Below are 15,256 nucleotides of genomic sequence, written 5' to 3' on the forward strand. Positions count from 1 at the left end.
ATGAGCAATGAACAATGAAAACAATTAACCATGATAGTTTCCAGCGAGAACTGCGAGGAGGTCGACCTGGTTGGGTATATTGCTAGCAATGGGATTCACAGTCTCCATTACTAACAATCCCTTTTCCCCCTACTATTTCGGTTTAGCCCGAAAACATCGAACTGTGTTGGCAACACTGCATAGCATATCACACCTACAAATAATATTAATTGCACACTATCAAAAGTACCTGTATGAATAAAAATACGGTATATTTTTTGCGTATATATTAATAAATCCTATATCAATATAAAGTGATTGGATAAATCGTGTACAATGTGGCACGCATACCAGCTTTATACCTAGGTAAGTGTAAACCAATATTACCTACTAGCTGTTCCCCTTCGTCCGCGTTTCCGTCGTTTTTCGTAAAATAAATAGCTAACTCCTTCCTCACGGTTCAGTGGTTTTGATGTAACAGACACATTTCCCTTCACTGCTCTGCTCCTATTGATCGTAGCGTAATGAAAAGTATACTATAACCTGTCCAGGAGTATGAAGAATAATTGTATCAAGTTTCGTTAAAATCCGTCGAGTAGTTTTTGTTTCTATAACGAACATACAGACGGATAGACAAAAATTTTACTGATTGCATTTTTGGCATCAGTATCGATCACTAATCACCCGCTGATAGTTGTTTCGGAAATATATTTCATGTACAGAATTGACCTCTCTACAGATTTATTATAAGTATAGATAAAGAGGAAAAAAATGGAACGTAATGTCAGTGTTTTGCTCTTTTGAGGGCGAAGCAATAAACTGAGTTGTGACCATTTTGTGTTACTGTGACACACGCACGAAAGAAGGAAATTGTTGTTTTATATATTCTGCTGTTTTTTGTTGCTTTGTTTTTCATTTTTTAATCTCTTTTTACTGTGTATGTCTGTATTATGTGTATGTTTGTATTGTTATTTATGTACTCTAAATAATGCAAATAAACTATCTATTTATGTATATAATTTGTAAACGCAAAAATGCTTTGTTGAATTTAAAAACTCTTTCATTTGTGTGCTGTAAGTAATACAAATGAAATATCTATCTATCTATCTAACTATATTAGACTACTACCAGAGGGAGACTTTGTACAAAAGTCGATTGCTTGGGTACCTCTGTCCCATTCGTGTTTCAACCGTGAAGCAGTTGTTTGCATAGCTGTGTTTCGGTTTGAAGGGTGGGATATAGCGTGAATTTACAGGGTACAGAGGAATAACACCTGAGTCCTCAGGAATGGCAACGCGTGGGGGGTATCATTCATTATTTACCAGACCATTAGTAACCGTCGCCTATAAACATGTGCAGTACCATGGACATAACAGAGTATACTGTTTCGCCCACGATACCCCCCATGCGTTGCCATTCCTGAGGACTCAGGTGTTATTCCTCTGTACCCAGTAAATTCACGCCATATCTCACCCTTTAAACCGAAACACAGCCATGCAAACACAACTGCTTCACGGTTGAAACACGAATGGGACAGAGGTACCCAAGCAATCGACTTTTGTACAAAGTCTCCCTCTGGTTGAGGGATGAGCAGCAGCATCCCTCTTTTAACATCACCATTGTCTAACTGCGATCTCAAACCACTTGCCAATAGTGAGAGGTCTATGTTCAGCAATGAAGTTTTTTTATTTTTATATATATATATATATATATATATATATATATATATATATATATATATATATAAGTGGACATGGACATTGACAGTTAAAGGCTGATATGGTACAGGTTAAATAAAAAAAAAACAATATATAGGTAACTGTTTATTAACTATATATCACAAATAACATACATAAACAACATAGGTTGCCACTTATCTAAATATGTGTATAAAAATATTAAAAATATGAAATTAGGTAACAATTGAATGCGAAAGAATATAGTCGATATGTACAAATAAAAAAAATATAAGCAAGGTATTCACAATAATGTACATTCGGCAATTATGAAAGCTCTTACCTATGTGTGCCAACGGGGTCGTTTCTGAAGCCTCCTATCTTTAAATCTATCTTTAAAAATAAAACAATTTGATATACCAGCGAAATCTTTATTCCAAGGACCAATATGAAATAAATTCCTAATAGATTTACGTTAAAATTACTTGACAATGGTCCATAAAACAGAAATGTTGCGATATTATAAAATATTAGTTTAAGAAATAGGTTAAAAAATATGACGCCTCAGAATCGACTCTTAATTATTTGTAAATTAAAAAACAAACACAGATTCTTTGATACCAATAAGTAAACAATTTCCAATATTTCGGAACATTTTTTTTTTTTATACCACGAAGATGGCAAACTGGTATACAGCCCGTTTGATTGTAACGGTTGTAAACGGTCATTCTAGTCTATGGACACGTGCAACACTAGGGATGTCAAGAGAGCGTTACCGGTCCAGATTTTTTTTATACAACTTAGAAGGGCAAACAAGCTGACGGCCCACTTGATGGAAAGTGGTAACCGTCGCCTGTAGACATGAGCAGTACCATGGACATAACAGAGTATACTGTTTCGCCCATGATACCCCCCATGCGTTGCCATTCCTGGACTCAGAATTATTGCGAGACTAACGTTTTTGTTCACTGATAGTGAACAACAATTCCATAATTCATTCAGAAATATTGAAAATTGTTTTTTTTTTTATTTAAGGCAGTTGTAGAACCCCTAGGTATGCACCCTCATAAATAACCTTTTGCGTTGTAAATAACTTTTTTTTTTATTTTATGGAATGATAAATAAATACATTTTTAATTGTAATAAATCATATACATCTAGATGAAGTGTCGTATCAAAAAACCGTCCTAAAAACGCAACGCCAAAAGACCGCCAAAAGTTTTTTCATTCGGATTGTTCAAATGTGAAACTTCTTGTGTGTACAAAAGTCTGAAAGTGTACTGTTGATATTTATATAGAATACTAGCTCTATCCCGCGGTTTCGTCCGCGTCCGCGTGATCAATGTATAAAGTATACTGTATTCAAAGTTAGGTTAGGTTTTTTTTTTATTGATGATAATGGAATGGTAACCTGCGCTATCGGGGGGAAAGGGATTGTTATTTTTTGATTGTTTGGGATATGGGGCTATTTGGCCCCATTACTAGCAATATACCCTGTCAGGTCGACCTCCACGTGGTTCTTCCTGGAAACCATCGTGGCTAATTCTAGTCGAATTCATCAGGATGGGCTAACTGACCTGCTTTCATCCTCGTCAGTCATCTATCACTGGTATCCCGCCGGTGTATACCGATAGCACAGACGGAGTAACCATACCATTATCACCCATTAAAAAAAACCTGCGCTATCGGTATACACTGGCGGGGCACCAGTGAAGGATGACAAGTGAAGAGGAAGCAGGTCAGTTAGCCCATCGTGACAAATTCAACAATAAATGTATCACGATGGTTTCCAGAGGTTAGGGCAAACTATGCATGAACCAAATTTCAATCCAATCCGGCCAGTAGCTTTCGCGTGCAAGAGTAACAAACGTACCTACAATACGAAGTAACTAACTAAGAAAAACCGGGGGGAAAGGGATTGTTAGTAATGGAGACTGAGAATCCCATTGCTAGCAATATACCCAACCAGGTCGACCTTCTCGCGGTTCCCTCTGGAAACTATCATGGTTAATTCCTGATGAATTCATCATGATGGGCTAACTGGCCTGTTTTCATTCTCATCTATCGCCCTTCACTGGTACTCCGCCAGCGTATCCCGTTAGCGCAGGCGGTGTTACCATACCATTTTCACCCATCAAAAAAAAACCTTAGAAAAACCTTTAACATAAAAATATATATCAAAAATGCAATATGGTTTTGAATTTGTCAGCCTTATACACTAGTTCGTCAAATAGAACGCGAACAAAAAAAAATTTACCCTTTTCTTTGGCAGTATGGTAAAAAGAATTGTTTTTTTTTTTTTTTTTAACGAACTAGAATATAAAGCTAAGTCCGATGATATACGTACAAACACCGAATCGTGGGTCCCCTAATAGTGCACAGAAATCATGGAATAAAAGTGGCACGGTAGTGTTCCATCCAAGTTTCTACTTTGACATTACAATTTTGGTTATACATTTCAATTATGTAATCGTTCGTTATACTTTAATACAAATACAAAGTCTTATTTGATATATAACTAAATTAAACTTTAATACGCTGAAATAAGAGTTCAAATTCTTTCATCAATATTTTTTTATTTATTTCTTTAACAATTAATAAAGATTTTGTTAACAGATTTCATCATAATGTGGAATGTAAAGTTTTTCATTATTTATTCTCGACTTATGTAGCAAAAGTATATTTTTTTTATGTAAATTCGAATGGCAAACAAACTGACGGCCCACCTGATGGAAAATGGTAACCGTTGCTTATATGTAATGTATATTTAGTACATAGATGAATAAATTAACATTACCTCCCATACTGAGAAGGCGCGTCTCGCTCTCTAGTATGAGAGGTTCAATTTTCTTTTGTCATTTTTCGACCCACGTTCCTTTGGTGAAAATGTTCAATTTTGTTGGAAGAACACTACCTTCGAAGCATGAAATCGAATTCGATTTTACCACATTACCTCTTGTTGTTGTAATTTTAGTTATTTGTCGAATGAGACTTCATGTTTGAAATAAAGTCTAAACAGTTGTAGCTTTTTTTTTTTCTTGAAATATTTAATAAACAATCTTTGTATGTTTCTTTGAAATTATAGCGCCTAAAATGAATAAATATCTAGGGATAAAAAGTATTTTGTGTTAAATGATTTGTCTGTATAAGTGTTATTGTATATTTACATTCGACACAAATATCTGGTTAAATTAAATGAAAAGTTGAATTTACTTACATAATAATATATATATATATATATATATATTTTACTTGTCTTTGCCAGAGACATTTTTATGTTGTTTTTGTCGAAATAAAAATACTCTGTCCTTCTTCTGTTAAATTTAATAATGACGTCGTTAAAATGCTAAAAGGCAACAAAAATATTTCATATTTTATAATAAATAGTATGACTTAAGTTTTAATGTTAATTTTTCATACTAATCACACAATGATTGTTTAATAAATTAAACAAGTAAAAAACAGTACTTACTAGCAAATTTTGTTTAGCTGCGCACCAGTGTATTATGTACATAAATAAAGTTTAACCTATTAACCGCCCCATCGAATTTATTTAACAAATATTTTCGTGCCCGTAGTGTTCGTGTCGCATCTGACAGAGAAAGTCTTTGTAGGTATGTAGTTTTCGTTTATTTAACTAGCTACGGGCGAATTACATTAAGACAGTACTGAAAGAGAAAGAGAATATAGAACAAAAAGTTAGAATATTAAAATTATTCGTCCAAGGAGGTTCAATGCACAGTTGTCGATTCGAGTCGGACGCTAGGGGCACGGCGACTGCTACAAAGTAGAGCGTTCGAAAGGCTAAGTCATACGTCACAACTATTAGCTATATAAAAATATTACACCTCACCATAATTTTCGTTGAATTTTGTGAAAACGTGCGTTAAAAAATGTTTTTTTTTTACCAATATTTTACAAATGACCATAAATACATTGCGACTTCGTCCACATTTTTTTTTTTACATTACAAACCAATTAATCATACGACCCAACGGATGCTAATCAAAAAACAACATTCTATCTCGATCAAAGCTTTCAAAGAATGTTACAAAGTTCTAAATTTTCTTAATAGATGGCATTTCATGTACGTATGTACATGTATGCGAACTTGGCCTCACACTGTCGAGCTTCCAAACCAATCACTGGGCAAGTGTTAAATACTAGCCACTAACGCCATCTAGTAACATAAGCACGTTATCACAAAATTCACCGCACAACACACCTACATTATAAAAATCCCGTATTATTCACAAAAGTTGGATACCATAGACGATATCCGTACCATAAAAACCACAGACAACTAAGTCTATCAGACACTTTTTGTTCCCCTTACTATAATAACTATGTGATTGTTGTACCATGCCGTTAAGACCTGTGGAAAAAAAATACAATTAATCCATATTCATTGTTTGTTTATTTGTAATGGATCAACTCCAAAACTACTCAACTGATTAAAAAAAATTTACATATAGAAAGCTACATTATCAGCGAGTAAAATAGGCTATATATTTTCAATAATTCTATCTACCCGTGCGAAGTCGGGCCGCATTACTAGTTAAACTCAAAAATAAAATACATAAATGGCATACCAATCCATTCTGATTGTGTATATATATGTATGCATATATGTATATACGTATATATATATAAGGCCGCCCATTGTTTTCTCACTGTAATTATTTCTTGTAATTATTTATATTTTTAATAAGTTTACTATTGTAATCTTTTGGAGGAAACAATAAAGAGTATCTATCTATCTATCTCATGCATATAAAAAAGCATATTTTCCATAAAAAAAAAAACAATAATGTACTCACGTGTCCCTGGCGGGCCGCTGCAGACGGGACAGCAGCCGGAAGGCGATCAGCGGCCACAGCAGCACGAATACCAGCGTCGGCTTCGACAGCTCCTGCCACGGCCAGCGCCAGCGCGCCTGCTGCTGACCACGACAGGGAGTTTTTTTTTTTTGATGGGTGAAAATAGTATGGTAACCCCGCCTGCGCTAACGGGATACGCTGGCGGAGCACCAGTGAAGGGTGATAGATGAGAATGAAAACAGGCCAGTTAGCCCATCATGATGAATTCATCAGGAATTAACCGTGATAGTTTCTAGGGAGAACCGCGAGGAGGTCGATCTGATTGGGTATATTGCTAGCTAACTATGTGTAATAGCAACCCCATGCTTTTGGAGGGAAAGGAACTGTTAGCAATAGAGTTTGACAGCCCCCTTGCTAGCAATGTGCAATATTAGGTCGACCTCCACATAGTTTAGTTTACCAGAGGGAGACTTTGTACAAAAGTCGATTGCTTGGGTACCTCTGTCCCATTCATGTTTCTACGGTGAAGCAGTTGTGTTTACATGGCTGTGTTTCGGTTTGAAGGGTGGGATATGACAGTGAATTTACAGGGTACAGGGTAACATCTGAGTTGTTTGGAATGGTAATGCATGGGCGGTATCATTGGGCGAAACGGTATACTCTATTATGTCCATGGTACTGTTCATGTCTATAGGCGACGGCGACCACTTTCCATCAGATGGGACGTCAGCTTGTTTGCCATTCTAAATTGCATAACATTCATACAAAAAATTCACACTCTTTTTTTTTATGAATGAATGAATAAATATGTAAATGAATGATATCTTTATTCTTTCAGCCTTTAACTGTCCACAGCATCCCCCATAAGGGGGTATTTGCCAGTATTTGCCACGCTTAGCAGGCGGGTTGGCAACCGCAGTTTGGCTTTTGGTAATACTTTAAGAGGGACGCTACTGCCCAAAGAGATATGGCCTGGAATAGAGCTGGCTGGAAGAGAACATATGAATTAGTTGCACCGACAAGAGGATACTAAATAGAAACAAAATACTTACATCAAGCATCCTGCGGTCGCCCTCGACTGCCTTCCTCAGCGCCGCCACGTCAGCCTCCAGCCGTGCCAGGGTGCCGGGCAGCTGTTCCAACACTTTCAAATCTGGATACCAAACATGAAACCATTTTCATACACGACTGCTCAATAATTTAAAATTGTGTTACAAAGTAAACCGGCTTTAATCATGGGAAAACCAGTTATTTAGATTTAAAAACTAAACTACTCAACCAATTTGGGGGGAAGGGATTGTTAGTAATGCGGGCTTCCAGTCCCATTGCTAGTATATCATCAATATACCCTGTCAAGTCGACCATCACGTGGTCCCCCTTGGAAACCATCGTGCTGAATTCCAGATATATTCATCACGATGGGCTAACTGACCTGCTTTTTCATTCTCACCTGTCATCCCTCACTGGTGCCCCGCCAGCGTATACCGTTAGCACAGGCGGGGCACCATTCCATTATCATTCATTAAAAAAAAAACTCAACCATTTTTGATAAAATTTCTTTGGGATAAATATCAACCGTAGACATAACAAAATACACTATTATGCCGGTTACACTATTATGGTACCCCTTATGTATTGTCATTCCTGAGGATTCAGATGTTATTCCTCTGTACTCTGTAAATTCATGCCATATCCCACCCTTCAAACCGAAAGACAACCAAGCAAACACAACTACTTGACGGCAGAAACACGAATGGGACTGAAGCACCCAAACAGACGACTTTTATTTTGATTCCCTATGGGGCGTGCCCGTGGTTCTGCTTCAAAATTATAACTTTAGAAGCGCAGATACAGGTCTACCCTACCCCTCCTTAGAGGAGGAGGAGGGCGATCTTGAGGGAGAGCACAGAAGTTGTGGAGAACCTTAAGGCAAGTAGGTTCCCAGAAAGCTTTCTGTGCTTCTGGGCGGAGCTGGGCTGGCATTACTGTACTATTTACATTACATTGCAGTTTCCCTATGGTAAATAGTTGTACGGTGGGCTCCAGAGAATTCTGGAATGGGCATGGAACAACCTCCTTTAAGTATGACTGCGAGGTGTACTCACGAGTGAGCTGCGAGGATATCTGATGTGCGTGTCCATTGCTGAGACGCAGCGCAGCTCGCTGGGCGGCCGCCTCCGCTTCGCTCTGTAATGTACAGAAATACAAGAAAAGTTAATAGTACATTACTGCAGCGGCCAGCAACTGAGACATTGATGGACAAACGTGTAAATGTGGGCCAAGGCGCAGCCGAGGCACACATACATGAGACCATCAATGCCTAATTGTGGCCAAGGCTTGTATAGTACTTTTCTCAAACAATGCGCGGAAATCAACAACACAATTTTACTTTTTAAGTTCAATGACGAATAATGAACAATAATAATTTTTCACGCGCCATAATGTTCCTTTGTTTTTTTCTTTCAATAAACAGCTTTCTATTTGCAAGCCAGTTCGAAATTTAAATAAAACCTTTTATTAGTTACCTCCTTGGTAGCCATGTTTCGAAGTAAAAGTCATTCCATTTTTAAGTTACAGGACAGATATGAGTTTACATAGTAATTTATCTGGCCGCAAAACACGACAGATATGGATTTTATACTACTTGGCCAGTACGGCAATTTTGATTTATCTCGAAGAAAATTGTCAAAATAATGCTCACATTTCCAAGCTTGTTTGAGAAAAGATTATTTATTTATTTAACTCTTTAATGCACCAGAAATAAAAATATACAATGACAATTGAATAATTCAAGTGAAATACAGTAGCATAAATACAGATTGAAATATACACATAAAGGTACAAAAGGCGGTCTTATCGTTAGGACAATCTCTTACAGACAAACTTTGGTTAAAGGAGAACAGATAGAAGTGGGCAGGTGGCTATTCTTATCTTTCATCATCATCATCATTATCATCACATTAGCCGTTAACTGTCCACTGCTGAACACAGGCATCCCCCATAAGGGGGTATTTGCTAGTAGTTGCCACACTTGTGAAATGATCTTACGGCCGAGATTTTCCCTAGAGACTACAGTATGGGGCTCTTTAAAAAGGCTATATTAAGGTTCCTTGAGGGTCGGCAACGTGCGCGTGATACCCCTGTTGTTACAGGCGTCCATAGGCTACGGTGATCTCGTTTACCATCAGACAGGCCGTATATTTGTTTGCCACCATAGTAGTTTAAAAAAATTCTCAGCTGGCGGGTTAGCAACCGCAGTTATGCTTTGGTGATATTTTTTTTATACAACTTAGAATGGCAAACAAGCTGACAGCCCACCTGATGGAAAGTGGTAACCGTCGCCTATAGACATGAGCAGTACCATGGACATAACAGAGTATACTGTTTCGCCCATGATACCCCCATGCGTTGCCATTCCTGAGGACTCAGGTGTTATTCCTCTGTACCTAGTAAATTCACGCCGATAATGTTTTAAGGAGGACGCTGCTGCGTATCCCTCGAACATTAAGTTCCTTTAGTCGTCTCTTACGACACACACGGGAAATGGATGGATCATTCTACGCTGGGACCAGACGACGTGCAGCAGCGATGGCATGTGTACTCACAGCGTCCATGTCGACGGTGTCGATGAACTCGTCGTCGTCGTCGTCGTGCCGGGCGCGGGTGGGTGAGCCGCCGCGCAGCGGGGACGACTCGCCGCTTACCGACCGCGACTCTGGAGAACAGAGTAGAATGGAATAGAATTATATAAGTATGTATAGTAGAAGCACAAGAGATCCTGATGGATCGACGTGCAATGGTGTAGCTGACCCCATATGCGAATATAAGATACTAGCGGCCCGTCCCGGCTTCGCACGAGTGGACATTATTACAACATTTTAAAAAGTGATTATTGTGACATAACGATAATAGTTGGACATATAGTATTACGAAGTTTTTTGTAGTTATTGATATTTTCTTCAATATTGTAGAACATACTTTTGTTCTAACACAAATAGTTGCCGCAGCGCACGCGACCAAAGATATTTTATAGCATTTTTTATACCTTGAGTTACGTTACTAAAGTTTTAGTAAGGATACCTAATCTTTTCTAGCAATAAATATAGACTATGTTACTCAGGGTGAATGTAGCTTTCTTATAGTGAAAGAATTTTTAAAATCGACAAAGTAGTCTTTAAGTTTATTCATTACAAACATACATACACACAAAAATACAAATCTTTCCTCCTTATAAATATTAGTGTTGAAGATGTTATTCGTTTTTCGCCCGCTACTTCATATGCGAACATTGTAGACATTGGTCTGGCTGTTTCCTGCGGTTCCGCTCGCGTAAATCAGTACATATTCTATGTACTAATTTACTCACCCTTGTACCAAATTTCATTCAAATTCATTCAGTAGTTTTTGCGTCAATGAGTCACAAACAAATATCCATTCATCCATGCATCCATGGTTACATACATATCTGTCACGCCTGTCTCCCATTAGAGTAGATAATTCCTAGTGAATTCGTCACAATGGCCAACTGACCTGACTTCATCCTCACCTATATCCCTTTGGGGGGAAGGAATTGTTAGTAATGGGGAGTTTAGTCCCCATTGCTATCAATATACCCTATCAGGTCGGGGGAAGGGAATTGTTAGTAATGGAGACTGAGAATCCCATTGCTAGCAATATACCCAACCAGGTCGACCTCCTCGCGGTTTCCCCTGGATACTATCGTGACCAATTTATCATTGAATTTGGCACAACGGGCTAACTGACCTGCCTTTTCATCCTCACCTATCACCGCTCACTGGTACCCCGCTAGTGTATACCGATAGCGCAAGCGGGGTAACCATGCCATTTTCACGCATAAAAAAAACCTATCATTCCGCACTGGTGCCCCACCTGCTTATACCGATAGCGCAGGCGGAGGTACCAGTGTTATCATTAAAAAAAACCCCAACTCACCTATAGGCGTATTCTGTGTGGATCTGACCCTAGCCAGTATGTCTCCCGCGACCAACTCCAGGTCGTTGCTGGGGAAACCCTGGTCATCGTCGTCCACTGACAGGAACGAGGCTACATCCGAGTTGTACGACATGGTCTCGACGATCTGTGAAAAAAATAATTCACATGAAAAATATGTTCACGGCTTAAGTCGGAGGCAAAATAAACATAGGTATGAACTAGCTATTTGCCCGCTACTTCGTGCACGTGAATTTCAAAAGTAAGAAACCAAAGAAATAGACTACTTCTAAAAGACGTATCCAGATAAAATATATATGGCAGTGAATTTACAGGGTACAGAGGAATAACACCTGAGTATTCAGGAATGGCAACGCATGGGGGGTATCATGTGCGAAACAGTATACTCTGTTATGTCTGTACTGCTCATGTCTATAGGCAACGCTTACCACTTTCCATCTAGGTGGGCCGTCAGCTTGTTTGCCATTCTAAGTTGTATAAAAAACAATTTTTTTCTTAAATATGTATCTTCTATGTACAGATATCAGGCAGTTACATTTTTTTTCTTTGCAAATAGAACCATGTCTTAAAATTAACTAAAGGCATGCCACTGAAAGTTCTGCTCGCGTCTTAGGGTGGGCACCAGACAATTTTGGAGTAGGCACGGCCCACCAGCCCCCTCTTAAAAAACGCGTATGGACTACTTGCCTTGTGTAACTCGTCTACGTACGCTTGCATCGCTTCATCTTTAGTCATGTTGCCCAATTTGTTCCACGACTCCCATTTTGCTCTGAAATACAGTAAGAGATCAAGTTAGTTTTCAAGGTTCATAACGGAGACTAGCCGGAGTCTAACAAACATGAAAGAAAAATACCACCAAATTGGGAAACTGCTTATTTTTTAAGTAGGATGAGAAACAAAAAATAGTATACCTGTTGACTACATCCCAGAAGCCTGGTTTCGGTTTGTCGCACGGTCCGTCTGTCGCTTGCTTGAAGTAGCTGTAGAAGCGCAGCATCAGCTCATTGCTTGGCTGGTATGAACCTGGAAAAGGCATACAGACATGATCTCAGTAATTTGAATATCAAGAAATCAGAATTAGTGCTATATATTTGAATTGAAAACTTCTTTATCTGTGGGCACTTTGTGGAATGGGGAAAAATACTGGATTCGCGTGACATACTATCACAGAGAATATCGTCATAGTCGTAGAATACTGACGGATCTGACAAAGATTAAATATACATATCCGTCAGTATTCTACGACTATGACGATATAATACTAATATAGTATTATATTATCTGTGGTATACATATAAAACTTGTTTATATTTATAATGAGTTTACTATTGTAATCTTTTGGAGGAAACACTAAAATATATTTATAAAAATCAAATAATTTATTTACACTAAATGGTGTTTACATATGTTTCCATATATATATTACATTAGAGCCAACTTAGTATCCTCGATACAACTTAGAAAGGCAAACAAGCTGACGGCCCACTTGATGGAAAGTGTTAACCGTCGCCTATAGACATGAGCAGTACCATGGACATAACAGAGTATACTGTTTCGCAGATGATACCCCCCATGCGTCGCCATTCCTGAGGACTCAGGTGTTATTCCTCTGTACCCTGTAAATTCACGCCATATCCCACCCTTCAAACCGAAACACAGCCATGCAAACACAACTGCTTCAAGGTAGAAACACGAATGGGACAGAGGTGCCCAAGCAAACGACTTTTGTACAAAGTTTCCCTCACTTAGTATCCTTTTAAGGGATATTGCAAATCATTAATTGATCAAGAATTATCATCATTACAGTCGTTGACTGTCCACTGCTGATTAAGGCTTCCCCATAAGGAGAGTTTTGCCAGTAGTTGCCATGTTTTGCAGGCGGGTTGGCGTTATGAGGCGACAAACATAAAAAAACAACCGAACTGAGAAGCACCTTCTTTTCGAAGTCGATTGAAAAAATCAACCTTGTGTGGGTAGTGGAGTCGATGGACACCTAATCCTACCTAGGTGAGCATCAACTCATATCGGGTCCTCGGGGCGGAGGATGATTAACGCCATCCAAAGCTCACCAGGGGAATGAGGACCGTGTGAGGGGCGTGTTGCATATACCCTTCACGCCCCGAAGTGGAGTTACCCTTCATTGGGGCTCGTGTCAGTGTCGAAGTCGATTTCAAAAGGGATTCCTCGGCATTGTCGTTTAGAGCTGGGAGGTACGAGGTCTGTCCGAAAGTTCGTATAAAAGTGTTCTGGAATGCGAGAAAGAGGAGTGGGGAGGCCAGGTAAGCGCAGGACCCCTTCCTTATGTCCCTAACAATGCTTCAGTTCTGGTCTGACCGCCGTGCGGTGCGAACTGGCTTGTCACGCCATCTGTGAAGTTACCTCTTAACGAAACCCCGTCGGCATGGAGCCCGCTTCCGTTGAAGAGCAGCGCGTCGTAATCAAGTTTCTCTCGAAACTCGGCAAGAATGGCCGTGAAATTTTTGCCGATCTCAGAACAGTAAAATCCCAAAGCAAAGAGTGGAAGACATCCGGGGAACCACGAACAAAAAAATCAAGAAAATCCCGCTCAAATGTCAAGACAATGTTGATTGTTTTTTTCGATGTTCGGGGGATTGTCCATCAAGAATTCGTCACTCCAGGCCAGACAGTTGATGGAAAATTCTACGTCGATGTGCTCAGACGCCTCAAAGCTCGTGTGGCACGAGTTCGTCCAAATTTTTAAAAAACTTTTATACGTACTTTCCGGACAAACCTCGTATATCGTCAGGTTGTTTACCCGGTAGGAGTCCGGCAGTACCTATACGAGGCCAGAGGCCCTATACGAGGTCTGCATGATGCATTTGTACTGACGTTAAAAAAAAATAGGCGGGGTTACCATACCATTTTCACCCATCAAAAAAAACTATAAAGGGATCAAAGAGATTGTTAGTAATGGGATCTAACTGACCCATTGCTAGCAATACACCCTATCAAATCGACCTCCACGCGGTTCCCCTTGGAAACCATCGTGATTAATTTTAATGGAATTCATTACGATGGGCTGGCCTGCTTTCATCCTCACCTATCATCTATCACTGGTGCCCCGCCAGTGTATACCGATAGCGCAGGCGGGGTTACCATTCCAATATCATTCATTAAAAAACAAAAAACAACTATAAAACAAAGTCTTTAACAACTAGTGCAATGTACAGATAAGTTATTTGTAGAAACTTACGTCCATCATTACATTCACAATTGAATATCGACTCTAATTTATGAATAATACGTACTAAATTCGTATGTATTTATTCTCTTTGTTCCAACTTCTAAATGTATCTCTTGACCTTAGTAATCTATGCATATTAATTGTCTTTATAAAGCAACTATATTTATTTAGCTACTATTTTTCCGTCTATTATTGTACGCACACTGCCCGCTAGTAATTAATACTCCTTTCCACTCAGGGTTTGCTGGAAGAGAACTCTTACAGAGTTAAGCTCGCCTGTTGTACATCTTTATTATATATATATTATATGTTGTAATTTTTTGTGTACAATAAAAAATAAATAAATAAACGAAGTAGCGGGCAAAAAGCTAGTCTCCCATACGTCATTCAAATCATACAAACGGACATAACACGATACATTGAAATTGAAAATACAACAAAAACATAATTTACATAGTGAACGAGCTAGCTTTTTATCGCCTCTCTATTAATAGAACTCCAGCGAAAAAAGATATGGCAAGCGCGAGTCGACGTTACCGAGTGGGTTCCGTCCATATCTTTTTAAGCGACAACAGAATACTCTTAGTTCGTTTGAATTTTCGACT

At 38.8% G+C, this 15,256-nt stretch overlaps 1 protein-coding gene across 2 annotated transcripts; it reads right to left on the reverse strand.

Annotated features, from left to right (window-relative positions):
- Positions 1–1,789: 1,789 nt before the first annotated feature.
- On the reverse strand, positions 1,790–12,497 carry LOC128200172 (acyl-CoA-binding domain-containing protein 5-like). 2 transcript variants are annotated; one of them, XM_052892644.1, is made up of 8 exons: positions 12,358–12,497; positions 12,134–12,215; positions 11,429–11,573; positions 10,081–10,190; positions 8,581–8,662; positions 7,528–7,628; positions 6,476–6,594; positions 1,790–6,030 (listed from the first exon to the last, which is right to left on the reverse strand). In XM_052892644.1, the coding sequence occupies exons 1-8, from the start codon at positions 12,480–12,482 to the stop codon at positions 6,024–6,026; spliced, it is 771 nt and encodes a 256-aa protein (XP_052748604.1). In that variant the 5' UTR covers positions 12,483–12,497; the 3' UTR covers positions 1,790–6,023. The 2 variants fall into 2 exon arrangements, with proteins under 2 accessions (XP_052748604.1, XP_052748599.1); XM_052892639.1 differs by having other exon boundaries at positions 6,476–6,597.
- Between the last annotated feature and the right edge of the window lie 2,759 nt (positions 12,498–15,256).

This window comes from Galleria mellonella, unplaced genomic scaffold (assembly GCF_026898425.1).
Source record: "Galleria mellonella isolate WM207_F2 unplaced genomic scaffold, CSIRO_AGI_GalMel_v1 utg1104, whole genome shotgun sequence".
Classification (NCBI taxonomy): domain Eukaryota; kingdom Metazoa; phylum Arthropoda; class Insecta; order Lepidoptera; family Pyralidae; genus Galleria; species Galleria mellonella.

Excerpts from the sequence above, each read along its gene's own strand:
- LOC128200172 (XM_052892639.1), bottom strand. The coding sequence starts at position 12,482 with ATGCCTTTTCCAGGTTCATACCAGCCAAGCAATGAGCTGATGCTGCGC. Across the intron at positions 12,216-12,357 it reads TTCTGGGATGTAGTCAACAG|AGCAAAATGGGAGTCGTGGA; the intron begins GTATACTATTTT and ends ACTGTATTTCAG. Across the intron at positions 8,663-10,080 it reads ACACCGTCGACATGGACGCT|AGCGAAGCGGAGGCGGCCGC; the intron begins GTGAGTACACAT and ends TGTACATTACAG.